We start from the raw sequence: 27,232 nt of genomic DNA, 5'->3' as shown, positions 1-27,232 counted from the left end.
TCTGGGCTCAGCATATATAGGATTTTATTTCATTCTTTTGCTTTGTATTTTAAATTATTCGAGTGTAATGCTAGTATAATTTACCAGCAATAGCAATACGCACAGTGCTCTGAGAAGGAAAACAAGGCTTCTTTCATGACTATCTGATTTAGTGAAATGCTTGAAATTTTATAACAACTATTGATGTCTTTTAAAAAACAAAACAAAATAGTAGGCACTCCTTTCTGTCAGTATTTCGATACTAGAAGTGATATAAACCTTGTGAAAGGTAGGTATTCACAGGGCAAATGGCACATTTCACTATCCAGAAATGTTTGCTTAAAACTAATATACCTTGATACATTCCCTAATAAATTACTCAAATGTAAAATCATTATTTTTTTAAGTGCCAGAACCACATGAATGCTTCTGTGGCAGACTGAAAGCTGTCCTGCTTAGACTATTACGGTGCTTTAAATTCTCCTCAGGTGCAGTGGAAGATAATTTATCAAAGTACTGTTATTTTCAATTCAGAGTTGGCAATAAGCACAAGTCTCATTGCTCCAAAGTTCAGATCTCATTTCTAATAAGATTTCACAAAGCTAGATCACAACAGAAGGCAAAGCTTTTACCAAGAGGAGACTTTTTAGAAACAAACAATTTAAAGCTTTAAGATTAAGCTATGTTTACTTATAAGCAGGCATTTTGGAGAACAGCTTAGGAATTAGTGTTGACACCTCTTAACATTACACTTCTTTTTAATTCAAAAAAGTAGCCTTAAAAAACCTGATTTTTTTAAGGATCTATCATGATATAATGACAGTTTCCATATAATATCTCTGCCCTTTAGCCTTGAAAAATGGAAAAGCAATGACAACTCAGACAGTGAAGGAAGCAAGAACACTGCCAGAAATTACATAAATGTTGAGGCAAATTATGGGTGTCTACAAGACATATGTCAAGAAGGCAGGAGAAACAGCCAGAGGACAGAAAGCTTCTTTACTTTACTACTTAATTGTATTTGCTAGTCATTTTCTTCCTCAGGCCTCATGTTTCTGATGCTGATATATAAAATTGAGCTATTTGCATATATATGCACAGAATCATGTTGAAATTCCAATATGGGTCAAAGCCCAGAAGTGACATTTCGCAGCTTGCAACTGAGAGCAGAGTTTTGGCTGGTCTTTTATTCAGGACACACACAATGAGTCATACACGCTGATAAACAGTGCAAAATCTGTGCAGGCTACAACTGACATTGTTTCATGAGCTCCTACATTTTCTAAATATTTCTCCCGTCTGAAGAGACCTGGATTTTCAATAAAGAGTATCACTTACAGGTCTATTTAATTTGCAAAATTAACTATAGTCCTTGTAGTAAGAATTCACACTTTTTTTACTCATTAAGGGGCAATCTAATCCATTCCACTATGAACCCTTACTCTGTAATATCTATAGTTTAAAAACATATGCCTAGAAGGGATGACAGTATCCAAGTGGACAACTTTTTCATTACTATTTCAGCCTATATACAGTACTTCCATTACGCAGTTACTGTACCTTTTCTGTCCATAAATTTGAATTAACTAGTCCTTCCGCCTGCAGGAAATCTTGTACAATTAGCAAGAGCTTGAAGGCATTTTCAGCATGTGTAGGGAGAGCTTTTGAATCTCTGTTATCAGTGACTGACCATTCTAACATCTTCTCCAGCAAGCTGCACGGAAAACAAAATCCCAAAGTAATTATTACATGTTCTAAGTGTAAGTGGCTTTAAAAAAATCCAATTAAGTATTTAATTGAATCTCTTAGTCTGCAGTGACATAACTGCCATCTTCTCAATAAGCCAATGAGGCAAAAGAGATTTTGAGAAGCTCATGAAACCAGCGATACAGTTTCAAAACTTTATGGCCACATGACACTACTAACTAGGTAGCGGAATATACTTCTGACAGTATAAGAGGACAGAGCAAAGAAAAGTACATCTTGTTGGGGAACACCCACCCCTTCCCAGCTTCACTAATGCCCCTCACTTTTTCTGTTTTTCCTCAAAAGGGATTAAATCCTGTCCTTGAACTGTACACTCACTTGAGTTTTATTTCATCAGAAGGTCGCAGCAACTCATTAGACATCCCCAGTTTGGTCAGTGCAGAAAACACCTGTCCTCTCTCAATCCAAGCAGCATCATCAGATTTTTCAATGCCTTTCCACATTATACACAGTAGGATGTCTGTAAGTAACTGTATGAGTTCATTTTCTCCCCCCTACAAAAGAAGAGAAACGTTTACAGCCCTTCTAGTCTAGAAACCCTTCAAAACGTTTCTTGTTCATCACAGTCCCTATGCTTGCATATTTCAGCATTTTGGAAAACTCTGCAGTCTAAAGTCCAATTGTTAAATACATGAAAACACAAATAAGAGACTGAGGCTTGTTTGTATTGTTGTAATACATACTGACTTGACTTCTACATCATTATTTCAACCTGACCTTTAGCTACCCTTGATTTTTTCACAGCAAGTCTGCTCCATGCCTCCTCTGGAAGATAAAGGATGTTGAAATATAGAAGGGAGCAGGGGGAGTTTGTAGTTTTTTCTTTGTTTATGGTTTGTTTTTTTGTTGTTGGTTTTTGTTTTGTTTTTTGGGTTTTTTTTTAAATCAAAGCTATTCCAACTAGACAACCAAAAGAGAAGACATATTACAAAAAGAAGTACCCCTACTCACTATAAAAGAGCTATATCATTTGGAGCTTTTCTGTTGGAAGATGGGCAGGGGGGGAGGACAATAATTATCCATTAGTGAGATGATTCAAAAAATAAAAAGGAATTGCAGACATTTGGAGAAACTAACCACATAGGGAGTGAATTACTTACGCCTTGGTCTTCAAATAAAGAAAGATCAGCGGCGAAGCCCACATCATTTGTAACGTCCAGCTCTTTGTCAGGCTGTCCAGAGAATGGTTTTGTGTTCTCTATAGGTGATGGTGTGCTGGGCTGGCTATCTGTCATCTGATTCACAGTGTCAGCCAATTCATAAGAGTCAATACTAGACAGATCTAAACTCAAATGTGAAGGATTACTGTGCCACAATTCTTCTCGGTCCTCCGACCTAAAAGACATTTCTGCTGTGGATGCATCTTCCAGTGGCGTAACAGAGAAATGAGTGAGGACATCCAGGGATTTGTTGTCTTCTAAACTCCACTGATCAAACAGACCATTAACAGATGCAAAGCTGCCAGTTTTGTCTCCCTCTGTCTTATCAGGTTGATGTTTCTGAAGCTCTTCAGCAGGAGGCTTTTTTTCCTCTTCCCTTGAGGAATCAGCCCTTTTCTCTTTAAAGCCAATTTGGACCTCTGAGTTTTCTTTCAGAAATAGTCTAATCAAAGTGTCCTGCCAGCCCAGCTGCTGAGAAATCTGTTGTGCTGCATCCAATTGGGAATGCAAAAGGTGCAAAACCTAAGGATAGGAAAAGATATCCCATGCCTACACATTAATTTTAGCTTGTAACTGCATTCATTCTAGCTTTTCAATTAGACAATTTACAATCTTACAACTTTTCTGCTTTATTTTGGAACCTTGTAAAAGAGCCACAATCAGTTAATAATGAGAAAAATGATTTTGTGGCTTGTTTGCTTATTAGAAATATATATTGGAGAAAAAAAGAAAAAATGAAAAAAATTCTCAGGAGCAGGGGAGAAAAGAAGCTATCAAAGCCTATTGGTAAGTCCTCACATTTCAGCCACTCTTCTGCAACAATTCCTGGAAAAAACAGTTATCACAACAAATAATCCTATTCAGCCACCAGTCTACAAAATAAGAAAATCTAGAACAGAAAATATGGTTGATTAGGAACTATTAAATAGATAAAATTAAGAAAGCTGCAGTATTAATAGATTACTGGTAATGTACATTATCGTTTCACTTTTTTCACTTTGAGAAACCTTAATAGAGAATATAGTCCCTCACAGCTACATTCAGTACTACTAATTCCAGTGATACAAGCCAGAGCGAGCTCAGTTTAGGAAAAAGTCACTGCTTTTTTCCTAGCTCTTCCCTGCATCCGCAACCACTCTTTTGAACCATAATATGTTCTATCAAAATAACGTATTAAGAATACAAACAAATCTTTGACCATGGTCTTAAGCATCCTTTGAGAAAACTCAGTAGTTCAACGAGTCTACTATCTCTAACCTGTAGAAAATACAAGCTATTTGAGAATCATGATAGAGGCTTTGCTTTTTGTTTTGGTTTTAAAAGGACTTGAATACACAAAATTCAACACTAAGTGACAGATGGGCTTCATTTTTAACATAAATCATTGCTAAAGAAAGCAGTAGCAACAAATACTGCCACTGTCTCAAATATATAATTAAGATATCACACTGTAGAGCTTATGGGCTTAAAGGACAGTATTCCCGTTTTAAAGACGACAACTAACCTTTCTACAGATAACCACTCTCATGTTTATATCTGATCTATGAGCCAGATGCACTACAGCTATGAGATCTTTATAATTCACAGCAGGATCTGCAGGGGAGAAAGAAAAAACAAACACAAACAATATCATGCAAGAGAATGTAACAACTAACCATTTAAAATTGTCTTGGAGGTCACCTCTACAACCGGGGTAGTAAAGGGAACAAACTTCAGGGAACTAAGAAAACATTAGCTGAAACTAATGGGAACTTCAAATAGAACAGCTCTGTAAGGTAACAGCTCTGGCCTTCCTGAACAAAAAACCAAATATGTTTGCCTCTGAGCAGCAGGAGTTTACTAATGGTATACACAACACTTGCCAAATACCTGCATACAGAACTTGGTTAAGAAGGTTTTTAATAAGAGAAACAGTAACTGGCGATTCATTCAGAAGCAGCCCCAGTCCAGAGTATCCCACTTCTCTGAGTCTCATACGGTGTTTACTACGTTCATAAACTTTAGTACATTTCAGCATCTCTTCCACAATCTGCAAGAAAGTACATGCAAATGCAAAATAAACACAATGGAGCATCCAGACCTCTTAAACTTAATTGTGTATGACATAACATGCTGGTCCACTGTTTTTAAAGTTTACTTTGTAAGCTAACTCAAACAACATGGACTCTTTTTTTTTTTTTTTTTTGAGATCCCAATACTTTACTTCAAGAGAACACTAATTTCATTGTGACTGGCAGTAAACAATAACATCTAACATAGAGAGAAGAAAAAATTAAAACTTGGATGATTAGTACCTTTGCAATTGCATACACTTCTGCAGTCAGATCATTGAAAAATACAAATTTATGTTCAACTGATTACTTTAAGAACATATAATTCAATTCATTACCTTGAAAACAAGTTCTCTAAGCCTGTCAGAGTATCTTTGATGCAATAACAGAGCGTAAAGAATATCAGCATTCCCTGGTTCAAAAAGCAATAAAAAAAGCTGGTCTGGGGCTGGGCTGGAATGCAGTAGGCTGAAGAGAACATCCAGAATTCCACAGAGCTACAAAGTTAAGACAACTAAATTAATCCACAGTTCATTCAGACTTCATGCTCTGTTCGGGGAAAATTTTCTTGGCTTGTAAATTTTATCCTTTGCTTGTTATAAAATAGACATTTTGTCTGCTCAATATTACTGCATTTAAAATTAGATTTTTTTGATACATTTTTCCTATATATAGAACACCATATCAAACTGTAATTAGAGCTACAAAGCAAGTTCAAGTTCTGTTGATGTCTACAAAATAGAAACCACATCATTACAACTTCTGATCAGTTGAAGTCCAATTCATTTGGTTTCATAAACTAAGAGAACTTTTCTAATGTCAGTATTACACGTTATGTGCTTTCTGCCCTCTTCAGGGGGAAAAAAAAAAAACAAACCAACAGTAAAAATATGGCCACCTGCAGAGCACTTTGTCAAGTTTCCAGTGTGCTTCTATAGCCTGCCTCAGCTACATCTAAACAGAACCATGCATTAAGTAACACTTTGGTTGTGGTCTTTTTCTTTTTTGTTCCCCTCTCTTTTAAGCACACAAGTCACAAAAACAAAACTTGTACAGTTTAAATTATTGATTTATGCCATATTGGATACCTGCTCCTCTTCACTGGTGGCAGCTATGTATCCTACGATGCTCTGTATTTCTTCATGTGTTCCACCTTTGCTCAGGAAATATTTGATCAGTCCATAGAGAGATGTCCGTATTGTTCTCAGGTCATCAGGAGCCAAATCACAGCCTTTACAGCCACTCCTATACACCAACAGACAGGAAAAGCAACCTAAGGAAGTTCTTCATGACTCAGTAATAGCAATTTGATTGTGCTAGTTCTGTAATTTTTTTATCTATACAGATATCATGGCACAAGCTATGAATTTTTACTGAAGTAAGGCAACTGAATAGTAATAAGCAATAGTAGATCTGACTTACAAAGTCTGTAAAAGCCCTGAAATGTACACTTTACTGATCCGGATACAGGTCAGGATTTCAGGTTCCCTCCTCCCACCCTCTAAAAGAAAGAGCAAGGTCTCTAGTGAATCTTCCTCAATGACATAACTATATTCATAAGCAGACATATATCACCAAGACTGAAAGCTAAAATTTTAAATTCCTAAAAAAGTCCTACTTCAAATTCTACACGGATATAAAAGAACAAAATAGCTTAAAATGATAAACACCCTCTCTTTTCATAATGGTAATGATCTAAGACTTAATTTGCATTGCCAATAACAAGTCCTTCAATTTTGTAATTTTAATGACTTTTCTTAGCATTTCTAGTATCATTGACATAAATTTTATATAATCCTACAATAAAAACTAAAGGAAAAGTAGCAAGTCAAATGGAAAAAAAGTTAATGTTATTTTGAAAATGAAATCAACTGCCAAAAGCCAAGCTGCAGTTTTATTAATTAATTTTTTCACTAGGATGGGGGGGGGAACAATAGCCACATACAATAAATGAGGAGGAGTTAGGAGAGGTAAAACTCATACCCATAATAAATCCTGAGTGTGTCTAGAAGAAACTGCACACCATATTTCTTTCTGAAGAGTCTTCTGCTGTCTTTGATGATTGTAGAAAGATATTGTATATGCCCTAGAATATAAAGTTTTCTCTTAGAACCTAGGTAAAGATTTATGTCAAGTAAATAGCACTGTGTCTTTGCGCAGTTGCCAAAGTGCAAGCACTCACCAATTCTGAACGGGAAGTCCCCACTGTTCCAGATACTGAAGTCAAAAAGTAAGTGTTGATACATCTGTTGCAAAAGCTGCATGTTCTTTTCTACTGAGACTTGTTCTATCAACAACTGTACAGCCATCAGTACATTCACATCCATTAAGTTGCTTGGCACCTTTCAAAACAGCAACAGGTGTTAGCAGTCAAAATACTGAATATCCTAATAAACTTCATTTTTAAAAATCAAATTTTGACATTCTTTTATCTTCTACAGCAACGTCTGCTTCCATTAAAGCAATACAAGAAACACAAAACCAATCTAGTTTGAAGAATCATACAACACAGCATCTATAACAAAAAAAGCAGAACATGAAAAAAAGACAAAACATTGAGTTTCACTTTGCAGATCAAGACCAACTCCTCACACCTTCTTGTTTTCAGAAACATGAGAAAGAAAAGCATGTACTAAGGAGACCTTTGAAGACCCTCGCATCCTGGCCAAACTAAGAATGTTTCAAAGTAATCAGGACCTCATCCATAACATTCATTACTAAAGGATGTTTCTCAAATTTGCTCACCTTCTGTAACAAGGCTCCTAGGGTGGCAACTCCATGGGAGTGAATGAGATTTTCTTGATTAACATGGTGTCTCTGAATAAAGTGTTTTATCATCAAGATGAAAGTTGCAACAATGTTCTTCTCCAGGCGTGCTTCTGCAAAACAGAACGACAGTAGCAAAAGCCTCATGGTTTATTGTTGGACCACTGCATAAAAGTAGAGGGGAAGAAGTAAAATCGAGTGTTCATATTCCTCACTATTTCCTGAACTTCTCAACTCCTTTTCTGTTTGTTCCCTAGCTGTAGGCTGTCTTTAGATTTTTTTCCAGTGCAGAGTCATAGCCATTCCATGTTGCTCCAGAACAAAGCAACCCCAGCCCTCACTTCAGTTGCTTCATCCATCTGGCTGTAGGTTACAGACAAACTTCTCTTTCAGTTACAATCTTTTACACATGCTGCAGTTATTCTCCCTCTGTAGTTGCAAACTGACGCTTTCTAGCCATGATATGCAAAAAATTGAGACCAAAAAAAGATGTATTTTTTTACTTTACTCCACCATTTCATATTTGAAAAAAAAGACGTTTTCCCTTGCAAGGTCTGATTTCCCAGTGGTTTCTGTTAAGATCAAAGTTCACAATATTAGCACAGTTTTTTAAAAAAATCTATTCTTAAAGCTTCCTTTCAATTTTTTTTTTTATTTTAATACTAAAATCTGACTGTGTGTGGAAGAGGTAGGAGTCTGAACATTTTCCTAAGAAAACAGAAGTTTTGCTAAAGTTCTGATGCTGCAAAGTCTTCGTGAGTGCTGTGTCAGACAGCCACAAGTTGTAAGAATGCTCCTCCTATTGATATTAGTAGGCTTTGCATCAAACATGATTTCTCAAAATAATCAGAACAAACTTTTCAGAATAGAAATTTAAAAACTGCATACTTTTACACTACTGTAATAGTAAACCATGAATAGAAAAATAATGCTATTAAATACAGCTATATTTTAAATATGTTAGTAAGTTAATTTTACAGAGTGCTGAACTCCTGGTATTCAGTATCCACATCAGATATCTAGGTACAGAAAGAGCCTTTCAGCTTTACATAGGTACTCTGGAAAAGCCAGCACATAATAAAATGACTTTCTGTCATTCATAGGAAGACTTTTAAAATCAAGCTTAAAAATTATTTCAGTTTAACTGTACTTTCCTACCTGACGCCTTTGTGGATGACAACACCACCCAGTCTCCCTCTACAGGAGTAACTAGTTCTGGAGGTAGAGTTTCCCCTTCAGACTTCTCAGGCATCTGTCCACCAAGAAAACTGATCTGCTCCAGCAATGGAAACAGCACATTTACTCCACCAATACAGTTGATCATATCCTAAATCAAGAGAAAAAGCAGGAAAAACATCACCATAAATAAAATCCCCTGAACTACATAACAGAAATTTATTCCAAATACAAGGAACCTTACGTACTCACAAATTAATGAGAATGTTCCTCATGCCACTTTGAAAGTAGTTTAAAACACTGTGTTTAACAACAGAGTTGCCTGAGTTTTAGAAACTGCAATTACACACATGCCTTGTTTTGAAAGTGCATTTTTACACTTCCTTCCTCCTCCCCCTACATAAACACAGGAAACTGAAGGATACAACTCTTAGAATCTTCTGCTAAATATATTTGAAAAACAGGAAAAACATTTTTCTGATTTCTAAGCTACTTGCAGCAAGCAGTAAGAAAAGATTATACACACCTGTGCTTTAATCATATTCCTGCAAGATTTCAACTTCAGGCAGTTAAAAAATAATAAAATTTTATTTTTTTTTTTAAAAGTAACTTTATACATACCTGAATTCCAAGCCTCTATTTTAAAATTCAAGTGTCCTAATTCCCTCTTTTTCCCCCCTCCTCACAAGCAGGGATAGCATGAGACTTCAAACAATGCTTCTTATGGTAAGGTATAACATATTCAAATCACAAGATTTCTAGAAGCAATTCACAATGCCACTTAGAAAATCAGGGTCTCAGCAAGCTAGTCAGAGACATCTATTCAATTGCCCAGCTTAGTCCAATGAAAACTATTGTGTAGTAAAATTTTAACAGCCAAAAAAACCCAACATCCTGTAAGCCAGTCTATTAACGTAGGATATCACTCTCCCTTCCTAGTCAGAAATGTTGGGGAGAAGTGGAGAAAATCATCCTTTTCTTCTCCATCATTTTCTACTTTTTCAGTTGTTACCTTGCTCCATGTGTCTTTATGATGCCCACTCTCCAGCCCATGTTTATTAAGGTGAATTTAACAAAACTGAACAATTAAGGAAGCTTTTTAAATCTGCAAAATTTATCTCATGGATGAAGATTTCTGTGCTTGTTGAGCAAAACAAGAGGCACCACAGACCTGCAGTTTTTGGAAACAGAAATCAACTTGAAAAACAGAATTTGTCTGAACCACAAGACAGCAGTAACTGTAGCTCCATCTAGGCTGCACCTATCTCCTCATGAGCTCCTGATCAGCTCTTGCATTTTTTCCTCACTTTAGTCCTCAAGAGGGTGCTAAACCCTATCATGTTTGTTAAGGAACGATTCTCCTAAAACTTGTACTCATAATCTGCTTTCTCATAAAGCTAGAGATATAAACACTCCTCACCCACCCCTCTTCCCACTACTGGGTGAACAGAACAAATTGCAGTATTTTCTAACTATTTATATCATTGCAAAATTAACTAGCAAGTGTCTGAATTTTCTTAACATTAATCTCCACAAGTCAGCATATGCACCGTGTAGCTCCAACAATATTTCCTTACTAATTAGTTTGCTAGTATAGTTGATTGCTCACTGTTCTTAAAAAAAAAAAAGCAGCCTGTTTGTGTATGAAATGTACAAAAAATGTTCATACATTTTTCCTCAAGACAAAAAAAGATGTGATATTCTACTGACAAGTTTTCTACACTCAGACTTCGGATTTTATTTTTTCTCAAAGATAAGAGCCCTTAATCAAAGAATCTGCCTATAAAACAGAATGGGATGTATTTTATCTAAATTTAAAATAAATAAATCCTTACTTATGTCACTGTTTCTGCATCAAACTCTGATGCTGCAAATAACTTTATTTCCTCATACACAGAGCTAAGTCTGACTTTGATTTTTGATATTAGTACGTGTTAGTGATCAGGGAACAAATAAGCAGACAGGTACACAAAAGGTATTTATTAAGCTGGTGTGCATTTCATGGTTTCCTCCTCCTCTCCATGAACTAGCTAGCAGAAGACTATTTGCTATCTTACACAGAAGACATCTAATAGACATGTAACTTGCCTAAATGGTATTCTGTTTGTGGAGCACCAAGAAAGTCTAAACCACTAATACTAAATCTCCTTGGCAGTGTTGAGTTGACAAAATTGTGAGTTTTAATTCTACAGTATAAGGTCAGATCTGAACTGTCAGTGGCATAAGACTAAGAAATTAACTCATTAACCAGAAGGACATAACGACCCTATGTGTAGGTTAAGAAAACAAAAACCAAAAACCAAAATATAGGACAGTTTTGCTACAAAAGAATGTTTGAGCAGAAGACTAGAAACAGGTTTAGGCAGAAAACGTTAAATTTTAAGTTCCAGTACTAACATAACAGTAGTGCTGTGGTTACAACCGCTAGCAAAAGTTAAACAAAGATGATTTGCATAGCCTGTAAGAATTAGATATCCCAATGTATCCAACAATAAGGAAAAAATATTGGACAATTAGTGTATAGCAGAGACAGAATAAGGTATAAGACTTTAGTGAATATTTAGTGTTTTCTCTGAAGTGAGGCTTTTGGACTGTGAGATCACCTAGTCCTGCAAACCCCAAACCAAAAAGTAAATAAAATAACTAGATTAACTTATCTCTTTAAAAAATGCTAGATTCTTGTAATATTTTAACTCCACACCTTGTTTTCTGCTGAAGTTAGTCTGCAATTCAATATTTTTTTATATGGCTAATACAGCGAAAGTCACAAGTGTTAACTTAACCCTACTAATCTTAATCTAATTCAGAGTTTAAGACTGCAAGAAAACCATGACGGAATCCCCTAGAGATGATAAAACACTTTCAATACACAACATACACTGAACAGATTATGAAGAGTAGTCAGCTACCACAAAATACCTTAATGCATTATCTATGCCATTAAGACCAGTAGCCCTTGTAAGTTCTCAATAAATGTAATTTAATACTATTCCAGCTACAGCATTAACCCATTAATTCTCATTACAAAAACATCCTGTATCTGCTAAATGTCATTTGCATTATGGTAATAACTTCCGCCACTGCAAAAGTTAGAGGAACATATGCAACCACTGTCATATTTACATCAGGTTCTGCTTCTTCAGTATGCATTTACCTTGATGTCCCAGTTCACTACTTTGTTTCCAGTTAGTCTTCCATGTAAAAGATTTGCAGACAGGTCAAGACAAATTGGGTTTCTGCAGGCCTGTTAAACAAATGAAGAGGCTACAATATCATTTAGGAAACAAGTTACAGATCCTTGAACACATAAGATTTCTGAATGATGCATAATGTGTTTCAGGAAGTTAGTGTCATCGTGTTGATATTAAAGTATTTAAACAATTTGGAACCCCTGGAACATCACATGTTATCTTAGATTTGATACTCACAATTATGCAAGGTAATTCTGCCCTTTTGCCAAACAAGAACAAAACCTACTATCTCTGCACAAGACTACAGTTTAAGAACTGTATAACCACAGTTAATAATAACCACATCATAACCGCCATAATAACCACAGCATAAAGATGGCATGCTCACCTGTTCTACAAAACAGCAATAGCAAAGCAAAAAAAAAGACCATCTAGAACGTATTCTGAAATTACAGCACACTGCGTAATCAAAGAAATTATGTATTGTTTCATACCTTTGGTGTATAATGAAGCAGCACCTTACTGGGGAGATCTGCTACTTCAGCCTCTTGAGACTTCCACGGAGTTAAACAGTTTGGACCTATTAAAAAAAATATATATAATTATATATACATTATATATAAAATTATATATTTATATATATTTAAGAGTCCACTGGATATTAATGTTGACCTTCACAAATTTTATACTACTATACTTTGTTGCAACAACAAATAGGACACTCTGAACCATACCTATTTGAGGCATGCTTTGAAGTAATCTCTATGACTTAAATCATTCATTCCATAGGGTCTGCTTAAAAAGAAATACATTCTTGATAAAAAGCTAAACTATACAAAGAAGGGTTTTTTATACATTCAAACAGCTCTAATATTTGCCTTTACAAATACTTATCATATTTGTCACCAATCTCTCCGTCATCAAGCCCAAATGTCCAGAAAATGAGTAATCTTCAAGATAGTTTTGTTTAACAATACAAAACATTACCTTTAAATGGTGGAAGTATTTTTATGCTGATCTCTAACAACCTCAAGTCATTATGGAACTTAATACCTTAACACCTTGAACTTTAAGACACAGCTTATCAGAGTATTTTTTTTTAAATTACCCTGTAATTATTAATTGATTCTTGTGGAAAAATCCTCAAGCATAAATCACCTTTAAGTGGCCTCTCAAAACAAGGGCAATACTTTAAAGTCTCAACTGTAAACTCACATGGAGGCAAACAGTAGCAAAAATTAAGAACTTACAAGTGAAAACACTACCTAACATTTTGATTTTGGCAGGTCTGTACATATGATAAATAGATGAGCTTATGCAAACATAACATTTTAAATAAAACTTCGTAAAATACTTATCATTCCATTTTAAGCTTATTTGTTATAAGGCACTCTCACTTAGATCAGCTCTGCAATTCTTCTGGATTGTAACTTCTTCATTATGTGTCTGTGTAGAGCAAAGTTCAGTGGGGTCTTGTCCATAACTCATCCCTTTCATTCCACTAAAACCAGTACATTCACCACTTACCTGCTAAATATAACGCTTTCACCTGAGGAGGTTGCAGTGCTTCATGAAAGATGATAACTGATCCAAGTTGGCCCTCCAAAGATGTTGGACATCCCCATTCACTGTCCTGAGTCCCCGCTGAGATCATCTTAGTGATGAGCTCTGGTTTTCCAAGCATCCCACCCCAACTTCCTGTAGAGAGAATGCCCCCAAGTGATGTCCGATGGGGCATAACAGGGGAGGAAAAAGGTGGATCTGGTATCTGAGATGGAGGAGGAGTTGTTGTTCTTTGACCAGCTGAACCAATGCAGCAAGAAGTAAAAGACTGGAGAGTCACACATGGAAGAAAGAAAACAAAACACATACTGTAAATATAACCTCCTTTTTTCATAGTTTATAAAGTAAATCTGAAGACCATCTCTGGCAAATCGGAACTAAGTAAATTAAACCAAGAGCAGCAAGTTATGGCGTGCCCTGGAAAAGAAGCAATCCAGCACAGTAGGCCAAAAAAAAAAAAGAGCATATCGTTCCCACAACAGCAGAGAGTGCCCTTTCTCCAATTAAGAGCAATTTGGTCACCTCAATTGTTGTGTGACCTTTGGCAGGAGCAAAGCCAGGAAGGATGGTGCTCCAGATACCCTAGCAAACATTCCTCTTCTGGATTATAATCCAAAACACTAGCCCAGGATATCTGCTACTGTACATTTCTCATATCCGTTATTCCACTCAAATAGATGCTCTCATGGGAAGCTTACCTACCCTACTTTTAGCTACCTTGATGTTTATAGTGCTTATTCAGAGTTTTAATCCAGAGTTTTTTTCCTCACACTGGAATTTACATTTACTCTAATTTTTTAAGTCTTATACTGATTTTACTATGATTGTGTCCAATTTAAGTGTTTGCTCAACATATTTAACAAATATCAAATTAGGACTTACAAAAGAGGGAAGAACGTTCAGTGTTGTAGCCCAGTTTAAATAGGATTTTTTCCACAAAAAGAATGGACAATGCTTACAAAGAAAACTAAACATAACGTACACACATTTTGATGGCTAGTGTGGTTTTTTTAGGCTAAATGTGCACACATTTGAAATTGTTAGTGTCCTGGTTTCAGCTGGGATAGAGTTAATTTTCTTTCTCGTAGCTGGTATAGTGCTGTGTTTTGGATTTAGTATGAGAATAATGTTGATAACACACTGATGTTTTAGTTAAGGACTTTTCAGCTTCCCATGCTCTGCCAGGTGCACAAGAAGCTGGGAGGGGGCACAGCCAGGACAGCTGACCCCAACTGGCCAGAGGGCTATTCCATACCACATGGCGTCATGCTCAGTATAGAAACTGGGGGGGAGCTGGCCGGGGGCAGCGATCACTGCTCGGGGACTGGCTGGGCATCGGTCAGCGGGTGGTGAGCAGTTACATCCTTGGGGTTTTTTTCGTGGGTTTTGTTCCTTTCTCTCTCTCTCTCTCACATTGTTTTCCTTTTCATTACAATTTTCCAATTCATTACAATTTCCTTTTCATTACAATTACATGAGTTTTCTTACTTTTGGTCTTCAGATTCTCTCCCCCATCCCACTGGAGGGGGAGGGTGAGTGAGTGGCTGTGTTGTGCTTGGTTGCTGATTGGGGCTAAACTACGACAGTTAGATTAAGTGCGTGTGAACTGCTCATCCAGCCAACAAAGCAGGTATAATATTACCAATTAAGGGAACGTACAGAAAATACAAGTAAAAAATAATTACTGCTGAAAACAACAGGGAATATTCCTCATTTGAGTACTGTCACACCAATCCTACTGGCAGAGGTGTGATTTATTATGATTTACTCATCATAAAGTATGTCAGTATGTTCAGGTAATTATGTGGGGGAAAACCCCACAAATCTAACCAAGGTAATCTGTGTTTTGTTTTTAAACTGAGATGACTAAACAAGCACTAATTAATGGTTAGTTATACTCCAAATTGATACTCTGGACACTGTCCAAAGTTGAACAGAAGCTTATTAGCAATAGGCTAAGCTATCTTAAACTCTTACACAATTTCCAAATTAAAAAAGCCAACTATGTTCTCATTGTTCTACGAGAGCTCATCAGGACAGCAGTATGACTCAGAAGGTGAACTTACTTCATTCATGGCAGGGAATCGAAGTGGGGCAGAGACCTTCTGCTGTCCATTGACGTAGATGTACACAAGGCTCTGACCAAAGGGCCTCTTTCCAGGCATGTGAACAATAGTTATGTTGTGCTGGTTAAGCAATATAAAATAATTAAGTCATTATTAAAAAGCAGTGAAATGACTGTATAGAAGTATTTAACTTAATCTCTACTAATCTGGTGAGGAAACCACTTAAGAAAATAAATCCAAAGCATCAACAAGAAGTTAAGACCAACTATCAGCTGCTTCCGTTTTAAAGTAGTTTACATGTAGACAGGTTTTTGAAGGGAAAGAGATACAGCTCTTTCATGACAATGCACATCAGTCCTTAAGTATGGGAATAGAAAAGGGCAAGGCAGAACACAGTAGCACATTTTATTCATTCACATAGCACCACAGCCACCTATGCTTGTTACAATTTAATATTTTAAAAAAATCTGCATATTAAAAAAAAATCACTAAGCACAATGCTGTAACCAGCTTATCAATAACAAATACCTAATAACATAGGCATAATTTAGCTCAATAAACCACTAATCTACATGGAAATTGCTTGCATTATTTGAGATTAGATCTGTTCTTATGCAATGAATTATTTAAATATGATAAAATACACCATTTGTAAAACAACCAAAAAAATTAATTTTGACTTCTGAGCTTATCCTAAAGCTCAGAGTACTATCCTAAACAAAGTGTTTTCAGTATCAAGTCTTACCCAGAGAGAGTCAAAAAAACAATGGTCAGGCAGCATCACTGTTGCATATTCCCTCTTCGTGCAAACTGCAACCACCAATACCCCAGAGTATGTAATAAATGCTTCAAACCCCATACCACTTCCTGTAAAAAAGCTACAGAAAAAGACAACAAAACACACAATCAAGGACTGAGTTCTTCAAAACTATTGGAAATCACCTAACAGTACACTTATTAAGGAGAGAACCCACTTAAGCTGTTTGTTGCTGGTCCCATGTTTACTATTTGACTAGCTATTACTCTTGTTCCAAAAAAACAAACCAAAATGAAGAACTGCCTCAAGGAAGGGACTCCAAGGCACAGGACACACAGGCCAAAAGGTGATCCAGAAAGAATCACAGAATCATTTAGGTTGGAATGGAAAGGACCTGTAAGATCAAGTCCAACTGTTAACCTAGCACTGCCAAGTCCACCACTAAAACATGTCCCTAAGCACCACATCTACACAGCTTTTAAATACCTCCAGGGATGGTGACTCAACCACTTCTCTGGGCAGCCTGTTCCAATGCTTGACAACCCTTTCAGTGAAAAAATTTTTACTAATATCCAATCTAAACCTCCCTTGGTGAAACTCGAGGCCATTTCCTCTTGTCCTATTGCTTGTTACTTGGGAGAAGAGACTGACACCCACCTCGCTACAACCTCCTTTCAGGTAGTTGTAGAGAGCAATAAGGTCTCCCCTCAGCCTCCTTTTCTCCAGACTAGACAATCCCAGTTCCCTCAGCCGCTCCTCATGAGAGTTGTGCTCTAGACCCTTCCCCAGCTTCGTTGCCCTTCTCTGGACATGCTCCAGCACCTCAACGTCTTTCTTCTAGCGAGGGGCCCAAAACTGAACACAATATTCGAGGTGCAGCCTCACCAGTGCCAAGTACAGGGGGACAATCACTTCCCTAGTCCTGCTGGCCACACTATTTTTGATACAAGCCAGGATGCCATTGGCCTTCTTGGGCACCTGGGCACACTGCTGGCTCATTGGATTGGCTCAGCCAGCTAACATCCCTAGGTCCTTTTCTACCAGGCAGCTTTCCAGCCACTCTTCCCCAGGCCTGTAGCATTGCATGGGGTTGTTGTGACCCAAGTGCAGGACCCGACACTTAGCCTTGTTGAACCTCAGTTGGCCTTGGTCCATCGATCCAGCCTGTCCAGATCCCTCTGTAGAGCCCTCCTACCCAAGCTCCCAGAGCAGCTTGTAGCCATCCATGTTTTACATTAAAACATAACCTCTGTCCCAACAAGTAATGCTTCAGTTCGACCCACGCAGCTTAAGCTAGTTCTGTTACAAAGTCCTGCCTGCTATAGTCTCTGGAAGCTACAATATTGTAATGAAGAGACTGGCCTGCAACCTGTGCTGTTTTCTACCAATTAAATTGTGTCCATCAGCCCCTGGTAAAGCTGCCAATATTGCATGCAGATTTGTGACATTACTGTTACAGTTAGTAGATGTGTTTTCTCCATTGCCCTTGTTTCACATCATAGCGTTGTATACAGAGATTTAATTTATTTTAAAGACCAAAATGACACATGGAATAACTCTTTCAGAAAATGCAGAAAGTCTGATCTTTAATTTTATAGAAAAATCTGCATTAAAACTGTTTGAAGAGACAATGTGTCATCCATGATTTTTTTTTTTTACTCGTGATTATCTATCAGCAAGAACCTTACCTTAGTACAAAATGTAAATGTAGTCATTGTTATATATCTTATTTCATTCATATAATGAAGAAAATAAGCTATCTATAAATAAGCCCTGCCCACACAGGTTTGCCTTGAGAAACCATTCATTTTTTAAGCACTTGAATACAAAAAACTATATATAAATTGTGAACTGCTATCAAAACCTGCTACACACCCTTAGGCACCATTATTCCAAGTGGATGCATTAACTACTGTACTATCAAGTATCTGCATCTATCAATATAAAACACAAATACACATACAGAGAGCATGACTATTATAGACTATCTCTATAGATGTAAGCTGTCTTACAATTAAACACTGTAAAACATAGCAGCTAGATCAATTTTTAATGATCTTAATTCTGTTGTGTGCTTAACATTCAAGCTGAAACTGGAATTTTAAACATTTCCTCTTTTTTATATTAATTTCAGTACACTACTGTCTTAGCTTCCGAAAACCAGAAAAATGTCTTCAAAATTGTACATAAAATGATAGAAAAACTGTCAGTTATTGGTATAATAGCATCACATTGAAATCGAATTGCAGCTTTTTCACTTTGTAGTGCAATTCCTCCCCTGTTTTCTAGAACTACAGTCTACTTAAGACCTTTAGTGGGACACACTGACAAATACTGGAAACAGTGTTGTGGCAGTTCATCAGGTGGCACTCTTCATCGGGGCTGTGCTATACAAATACACAAGGCAGCCACAGAAATCCAAGGGGTCTCCACCTGCCACCATGGTTATTAATAAACAGAACACTCTAAGACAGAGGAGTTTGGAAAATACTAATTCTGTTACTACTAGAATTGCATTCTTCAACATTTCCCCTGAAACTGCAGTGCAGTAAAATGGACTGAAGGGAGCAAGAGATTCTTCAACTAGTATTTCCCCATTCTGCATTTTGTTTGCTGCTGAATGTTAGTACTCAAAGTTAAATTATACCAAGAACCATCCATGTCAATGTCTACTATTTAAGCAAATGAATGTATCCTTTTCTTTATGCTTTCACATAGAAAACAGATTTCTTTACCTTTGCAGGAAACAGTAGGAAGGCTGCTCTGTTTTGGGGTGGGGTTTTTTTGGTTTGGTTTTTTTTTGGTGGTGGTGGTGGTTTTTTTGGTGTTGTTTTGTTTGTTTAAGCTATGAACCTTAACACAATTGGGAGTTATGGATATTGAAACTGTAGACAAGAAAGCATTATAACTGAGAAACTACATGCTTATTTTTGTAACACAGCCTGGCTCTGGTGACAGATGAAACTGCTCCCTTTCACAAACTAAGCACTATATATTCCATTCTATGAAGATAAGCAGAAGTACCATATGTCATAGGGTACCATATGCCACAGGGAACAGATGACCTAGATTTGTGCTGTTGAAGTAGTTATAGTAACTATACCTATAGAGTTGCTTCCTCTTGCCACTTTTGCTAGTTGTGCTAGTATCCACCCGGTCTTGGTCAAGGCAGAGCCAAGCGTTGAAAGAAAATGCAGAGCCTGGCCATTTATGAATTGATGGAACAGCAATTCCGGCCATGCTGTGGTACAAGTTGAAATACTGCAAGGCACTAGCCATGCCCTGCTTTCGGGCCATTGCTAGAATGGCTCGCATCACTGGAACAACATAAGGGTGAGCTTGTTTTGGTTCCTTAGTCCTCAGGAGCCGTATTAGTTGAAGTAGTTCTTCTGAGCCCATTGACTGGCTCCCCAAAGAGCCCAGAAGGGCAATCAGGTTCTCTGCACAAGTACAATGGAGCGCGGAGTGGGAATTTAGTGTCGCAATGATACGGATGACCATGTTCGCATTGACACACGTGGCACGACTCTGTCTGTTAATACAGCAGATTCGTCTCAACCAATTTGAGATGAAAATCTGCAGGTCATGTGATTCTAGTTCTGGAAGCCACTGGATAAGCAGCAATAAGGGCTGGACATTACTAATGCCTAGTATCCCAACAGCCATGTGGTCACCTTCAACAGCCTGAAAAACAGCAGAGAACTCAGACGTGAAATACAATAAAATAGGGTTAGAAGTACTGTTGAAAAGATGTAAGCATTTTAGCATTCAAAGCAAGCACATCTCACCATATTCATGAGTTCTTCCAGCAATTCCCGTGAGGGTTGACCCAGTGATTTTAGTACCTCATATAAGTGTGCATAACCAATCCTCTCCTTGAAGACCTCCTGAGGATAAAAATCCCAGTCTCACTAACAAATAAAATGGACAAAAATTGCCCGCCTACTGCAGCAGGTTCTAATTTAATACAATATTAAGACACAAAATAATTAGAATGCAAGAATAATGTTTTACTGGCTAGAAACCTCTTTTCGATAATATGTCCATTGTGCTATCTCTAGCATGCTACAGATGAGACGGATCGCACTGCAGCATGCAGATAAACAAATAAAAGATAAAGTTATATTTTAATAGTTACCTATACAAGAATATAATTGCTTTGGTATAATAAAAACGTTAATTCTATCACAAAATATTAATAACTTCATTTTTTAATGCAAACTATAGCATGAAATGATTACATTGAGAATTAGAAGTATTCACATATTAATTTTTGAATGAAAGATTTTCCTAGACCAGCTTGATTAAAAACCACCCATCCTAAACACTTCAAAAATTAGAAAAGTGTTCCAATAAAGTTTTTCTGAAAATTAATTGATTTTACATGAAGGGAAAAAAAAAAAAGCAGCAAAATCCAAACTGTAGCATCCATTTATGGTTTAGTTAGTAAACAGCCAACAAATCATACAGAATGGATACTCTTCTCCCAGCTGTATTCTGCACTGAAATTAAGACTTTTTTTTTTTTTTAAAGGATTAATCTGTCAGCAGCAGTGAGATGACTGCTTAAGTAAATACAGAAAGAAAAAATACATACGTTGCAGTGGAAGTACAATTGAAAAACTTACAGACCCTTTGTGAATCACAGCCAGTCCCCACCTCCAACATAAATCTCTTCCCAGACTTTCCAGAGTCAGTGGAGAAATAAGCACTCTGAGTAATGCTCTGGAGGAGCATAACTGACCCTGCCATTTCTCACTCAGACTATACTGAAAGTAGCAACCAAATCATGACTTCCACTCTTCCTTTAGCCTCCACTGTGCAGCCACATCCCCTTCCCTGTGCCAAGACTAGGGAGTCATTCAACCACGGGGTGAATCTAACGAACTCAACAATCTAAGAATACACACACTTTTTTTCTGCGGGCTTAGCTTCCAGTCAGATTCACAAACTAACCACAACCTATCAATTTATCAAACCACAAGAATAACTACAAAGGACGGGCAGGGGAACAGCAAGACCACCATTTGGACAGCAATACCGTACTGAGTTAGTTTAAAGCCATGATAAAACTATGACACAAACTCCTGCCTGAAAATTCCTGCAAATACCCATTAATTCTACCCCACATATTCATGGGACAAGTAATGATGAACTTCCTTTACAAAGGTTACAACTGCCATTACCTCTCTGATCTTCCAGTTTCAATAGAAAGATGGCTCAGTGTCCAGCCATTAGACACATATAAAGGGATAACGGATGCTAATCAGCTATTCCTATCTGGCAGGAATGCGTGACAACAATATGCTCATCTTCATTAGCAAAATTCATTAAGATACTGTGATAAAAACACTAACTGTAAACAAGATCAAGAAGCCTACTGCAAACAAACCTCTGTGTATATACTGTTACCTTAGCAGCTGGAGACTTGTGCATTACTGCTGTGAGGGCTTGAATGGTTGATACTGCCAAGCAGTCTAGGTGCCCCTGAAACACCTGAAAGTAGCAGGTACAGAAGTTATATACAAACGTGCAAAGACAGTTCAGCTCCAAAATCTATACTGTGCCCTCCTGCCAGGAGGGAAACCAAAAGTTTGCTAACATGCTTCAAAAAATCATCTCCCCACCAGTCAAGATTTCATAACCCCACGGCCTACAAGGAATTACATAACAGTAGACAACTAGCCACATACTTCAAGAGGAGAGAAGCATTCACAACACACATGGCACTTCAAATATTCTGATAGACAAACAAGTTTTCCTCATGCGGCTAATGGACAACCTCAAGAGGGAGGGAGGAAAACAAATTAGGAAACCTCTTGCACTATGTGTGTGTGTGCGGCTGGACAATCAGACACCTGCAGTTCATATAAAGTGGGCTGTTTTCCATCCAAGTCCCTACACACCAATGCAACACACACACACACAAATTATAAGAGATAAGTCACAACCAGCACAGTAAGGTGGCTGCCTCACCCATAGCCTCATCGCATTGATCAACATCTCTTTCCAATTTAAGTGATCTTTTGAGTTTTTTCCTATAATTCTTGTTTATATTTATATTTCTATGGTGCTTTTAAGGACAAAAACACTGGAGCACTATTTCGCATCCATCAGTAAACCTAATTAGCAAAACTGTGCAAACAAACATACACTGTTTCATCATCTCTGAAATATTATATGCATAATCAGACATTTTGAAAATGAAATGTCAAGAATCAGAAGATGGTGTTAGATGTGAAGAAACATTTACATGCGGTTAGTGTCGCACTGAGTTTCTAAAAAGCCAACGCTATTAGTTAGAATTACAATTTGTAGATTACCATACCTTGTATTTAGCATTTCTTTACATTTTTAATCAGAACAAATTATTCTACTATAAAATTAATACAACAGCAATTTGCATTTGAAACTTTCCACAATATTTGGGGAAAATTAAAGCAACAGGCTATTCCTACCTCCCTGATTCAGCCTGTCCATTGTTTTGTGAACATCTGTTCTTGATGACAAGCAAAGAATCAGGACATCAAATACAACCATTGAGATTCACAAACAAGGCCCCAGAATCCAAAACACCACAGTGCTGAGACAAAGAAGCAAAAAAGAGGAAAGGGGAAGGGAAAAAAAAATCACCACCAGGTCGATAGAATTTATTTGGATTCCATTCATGTACTTCACCTTTTCCTTAAAAGAAGCATAACTGAGTCTCAATCTATTGCAAATATCTGCAATTTGAAGCAGATGAATAAAACTGAGGTTGAATTCAATTTGTTATTCAGAAAAATAATTTTCCAGAGACAGGAAATACTGTGTGCAGCAACACAAGTTCACGTTGCTGCAGAAGGCTTAAAGAGGATGGCTAAGGTGAAGCACAGGAATCAATTTTCCTGTGATTGTGTCTTGACTTCAACTGAAGCAAAATACAGGTTAGGTAGATACCTGGTCCTCATTCATTTCTGTCAGTAATTTGTTGGCAAGGTCTTTCTCACTCTTGTCTGCCACTTTATTGTTAGCATTTAAAAACAGCTGTTAGAAACAGAGACAAGAATAATGGAAATAATTGCATTAAACAGTTACCTGCAGCCAAACCTGTGGAGGCTGCCTTGGATTTGTATTTCACATACCAAAAAAAAAAAAAAAAAAGAGTTCTCACACTGGTGAGACACAATCCTCCATTAATACTAGTCTTCTGTTAATTCTGTAAGAATTAATACTGAAGATTACATTGTATTTTTGCTAAATAGTAATCGCTTTTTCCCCACCCCAGAATTAAATGAAAATATGTAAGTTGCTGAGACAAGGAAACAGATCTATCTGGAATTTATACTGGTCACTGGCTTAGCAACTGTGATTTCATATACAATATGCAACATGACAGGAGGTTCTCAAAAATTTACTTGTAAGAAATAAAGACAACAGCGGGGCATTAGCAAAGAAATGGATATAGATATTTCACCATTTCCCACTTATGTTTCATCCTAGGTGAAGGCTAAAGATACCTAGACAGAATATTTTAATCTTCAAACAGCAACAGCAGCAGAATTTCTGGGGCACATAGTCCTTAGGACAGGAAGAAGGGTAAAATATCTCTGCCATCACCCTAAGAATCAGACAGGTTATAAATAGCTTTAAATCAAACATACACCTATACTGCATCTTCAGCTAAGAAACTGCTCTGTGTCTAGTAGCTAGATTCCTAGTCAGTTCCTGAATTTGCAAGTTTAAAGCTCACCCAAATATCTTCATAATCAATTGCAGTCACTTTGTGTGCAAAGTTTAGCTGTAACCTAATCAGGACTAAAATCTATCTTCTTCTGTTTTTAGATTATATTGAGGTGTTGAAAAAAAACCCTGATGTTTTAAAATGTTTTAAAAGTCCCTTAAAAAAAAAACAAAAACAAAAACCAAAAACGAACACCACTTTCCTTTAGTGGGTAAAATATAAGCATTTGTCTTTTTTTTTTTTTCCTCACACATTTTGTTCCATTATCTGCTAGGTAGTCTCTCTGAAGAGGAACAACCTGAGAAATCAAATTCCATAAATTAGGGCAAACAGAAGGACAACACTCAAGATATTACTTGGACTTACATAGGTGTGAAAGCACATAGTTAGAAACACAAGTCATTTTGAAAGGTACATCACGGTCAAGAGCACTTAACACTGCAGAATAACTATAATATTCCTCAGAGGCTTATAACATTAACAAGTGGAAATAAGAACATTAAACAGAAGCAAATGCAGACATGCAAAAAAACCCATCAGATTTTTCATATGGGTTACTTTAATTCTGGTAATAGATGGAAAAAGGAAAAATAGATTTTTATTACAATTTCTATATGGTTTTAATTCTTCTATTTAAAAGCTATTCAGAAAATAATATTTTTTTTTAAACAGGCATACTGCTAGAGGTCATTGTGCTTTGCTCAAAGTCTGACCTCTAAGAGAGTTTAATAGATGAGAAAAGATTCAGGACCGACAAAGCAGCTTGTTAAATGACTCTCAGTATAGAATAAGCACCTCCTGATACCTCTAAAGTACAGTCCCTCTTTTCAGATGTCACAGGCAAAAAGCAACATTCAGATCACCAAAACTTAACCAAGCAGTTTTGAAAAGCTTTTGTGTAGATCTCAACGTAGAGCGTAGTTAAGAGAAGACAGTTTGCCCATAAGCCTTAAAACCAGCAAAATATGAAAAAAAGATTTACATTTTAGAAGATTGTTGAACTGCAAATTACTAGGAAGTATGACTGGAAGTATTGCCTTGAATACCCCAAGTGCTTTGGGATATCTATAGCAGAAATAGTGGTATGGATTTTCTTTACCCCTCCTTTCCGTGAAAATTTCTTTCACTTCAAATTTGCTGAAGATCCAATAGCTTCCCGAGTTTCAAATATGTGTATGGACACTCCCGCTATCTGTAGAACTGTGCTTTACACAGCTTGCTGGTGAATCCAATAACAAGATTTTCATACGTAAAGAAAAAAGATATAGAAATAGCGTCTCCACCCCCAGCTAGTATGGAGAAATCCTAATTCCACAGCTAAATTCATCTTTGTTATTTGGCTTTGAAAAAGAACAGAGATACAGTATATTGGAAAATACAACACCTTCCCAGCCTCCACCCTCTCCCCAGTTCTCATCCTTGGGGGTATTTTGCCCCACTATGTAGCAAACCGGCAGCATTGATATCCAACCAATCACAGTAATATGTGAGACTGTATCACAGGAAAAAAAGCCCTCAAATGAGCATATCTTATGACATACATACAGGCAGAATAAAAATAAAAGGAGCAAGCTGCAAAAATAGAGTAGCTGTTCCTGCTTTCTTAAATTCCACCACTTGTTTATATGAGAGCAGGAACATAGCTAGAGTCTCCATGAACAGGTAAACATCACATTGCTTGATGATTTAAGAAGAAACTAAAAAAGAAATTTCTTACAGAGTACAAGGTCAGTACAAAAATAGGCACAGATTCCCAAACAGAGGAGGAGAATGGAAAGGTCAAACAATGTATTTTCAGGAGGAGATAAAAAACTACAAACACTATTCAAAACACTTCAAGTCAGTTGGCATTCTGCCACTGATTGTAACTAGTTAAGACATAATCCAAACATATTTATCTTTAATATATCACTGCACTGAAATATGTTCTAATCCAAAATCTAAATGGACTTTAATCAAATCACATACTGTAGCTAGCATTAAATTATCTAGCACTAGAAGAGCTCAAAATAGCTACGCCACCAACACATCACAAAAAGAGAAATAAAATATTCCACAGGGTTACATCATATCTATGTTCTTTTGCACAGGGAAAAATGAAATCTACAAAGCAATCAGTGGAAGACTATCTTGCAAATTATGACCATCTGGGATTGAGATGAAAACACAGCATCTATGTAAACACTAAATCCTATGTAGAAGGAGAACAATCAAAGAACATTTGTAACAGGTTGAGCTCATGTTTTATGTCAGCTACACAAGACTCAAGTATTTTGAAACACTTACAAAAGCACACCAGCAAGGCTTTTTTAAAATGGAAAAATATGCCTCTGAAATTAGAATTCAGACCTCCCTCTGGCAGCAGTTTAAGTGACTTCCTAGCAATCCAGTGACAGAATATTAAAAGAAAAAAACCCAACACAACAAAAACCGGGGGGTGGGGGGGGTGGGGGTGGGGTGGAGATTGATTCCAGTAACAACCTTAACAGATTTTAGAGAATGAGCAGTGTCTGTAAAGGTATTTTACTCAGGACTCAAAATAAGGATTCATTGCTTTAACCACAAGACAGACAAGAAAGACCTCTACTTCATTAGGAATAAAAAAAGAATTTAGAGCAACTTGGATCTTTCATGGCATTAGTGGCTCTAACCGATCCAAAGTTTTACTTCCAGTATGTAGACACTATGAAATTGCATCTAATTCAGAAGGAAGATAGAAAGGCAATTAAGATACCTGCAATATTACAAGACAGGTTTTGTTAAAAATATGCTGATAAGGGAAAATTTACCTTGCAGTTCTGCAACAGTCGAATGAGATGCTCAAAGCAGTTACTGTTAAGGAAAATTGCCTGCAGAACAGGCCTATCTGTGCAGTCTAACATGGCTGTGATGGTATCTATAAAATTAAAACAGAGCTGGCATCAAAGACAAAACACTTCCCAAAACCATCAAGCATTTTTTCTGCACATTACATAATAAACATGGGGAAAAAAATTACACAACAAACTATATGCTGGGAATTCTTTGATCAAGA

The 27,232-nt window shown here is 36.9% G+C and overlaps 1 protein-coding gene across 7 annotated transcripts in view; it reads right to left on the bottom strand.

Moving 5' to 3' along the window:
• Positions 1-27,232, bottom strand: part of NBEAL1 (neurobeachin like 1) — a 93,816-nt gene that overhangs the window by 32,315 nt on the left and 34,269 nt on the right. For 6 of the 7 annotated variants that reach the window (XR_012044310.1, XR_012044309.1, XR_012044308.1 and 3 more), the window contains 20 exons: positions 26,988-27,094; positions 21,888-21,971; positions 20,265-20,363; positions 19,580-20,160; positions 16,465-16,597; positions 15,720-15,839; positions 13,618-13,921; positions 12,585-12,670; positions 12,054-12,143; positions 8,882-9,050; positions 7,703-7,836; positions 7,140-7,299; positions 6,941-7,043; positions 6,046-6,202; positions 5,296-5,454; positions 4,776-4,935; positions 4,411-4,499; positions 2,847-3,428; positions 2,065-2,240; positions 1,540-1,693 (listed from right to left, as the gene is read on the bottom strand). Coding sequence is in view for 4 of the 7 variants with exons in the window: in XM_072874317.1 (XP_072730418.1) it covers positions 1,540-1,693; positions 2,065-2,240; positions 2,847-3,428; positions 4,411-4,499; positions 4,776-4,935; positions 5,296-5,454; positions 6,046-6,202; positions 6,941-7,043; positions 7,140-7,299; positions 7,703-7,836; positions 8,882-9,050; positions 12,054-12,143; positions 12,585-12,670; positions 13,618-13,921; positions 15,720-15,839; positions 16,465-16,597; positions 19,580-20,160; positions 20,265-20,363; positions 21,888-21,971; positions 26,988-27,094 (3,647 nt within the window). In the remaining 3 variants the exon portion in view is untranslated. The remainder of the gene's footprint in view (positions 1-1,539; positions 1,694-2,064; positions 2,241-2,846; positions 3,429-4,410; positions 4,500-4,775; positions 4,936-5,295; positions 5,455-6,045; positions 6,203-6,940; positions 7,044-7,139; positions 7,300-7,702; positions 7,837-8,881; positions 9,051-12,053; positions 12,144-12,584; positions 12,671-13,617; positions 13,922-15,719; positions 15,840-16,464; positions 16,598-19,579; positions 20,161-20,264; positions 20,364-21,887; positions 21,972-26,987; positions 27,095-27,232) is intronic. The other variant, XM_072874319.1, reaches the window with a different exon arrangement.

The sequence above is a fragment of the Ciconia boyciana genome, chromosome 10 (assembly GCF_034638445.1).
Source record: "Ciconia boyciana chromosome 10, ASM3463844v1, whole genome shotgun sequence".
NCBI classification, from domain to species: domain Eukaryota; kingdom Metazoa; phylum Chordata; class Aves; order Ciconiiformes; family Ciconiidae; genus Ciconia; species Ciconia boyciana.
The sequence above is the reverse complement of the archived record's forward strand: the minus strand, read 5'-3'. Positions and strand labels throughout refer to the sequence as shown.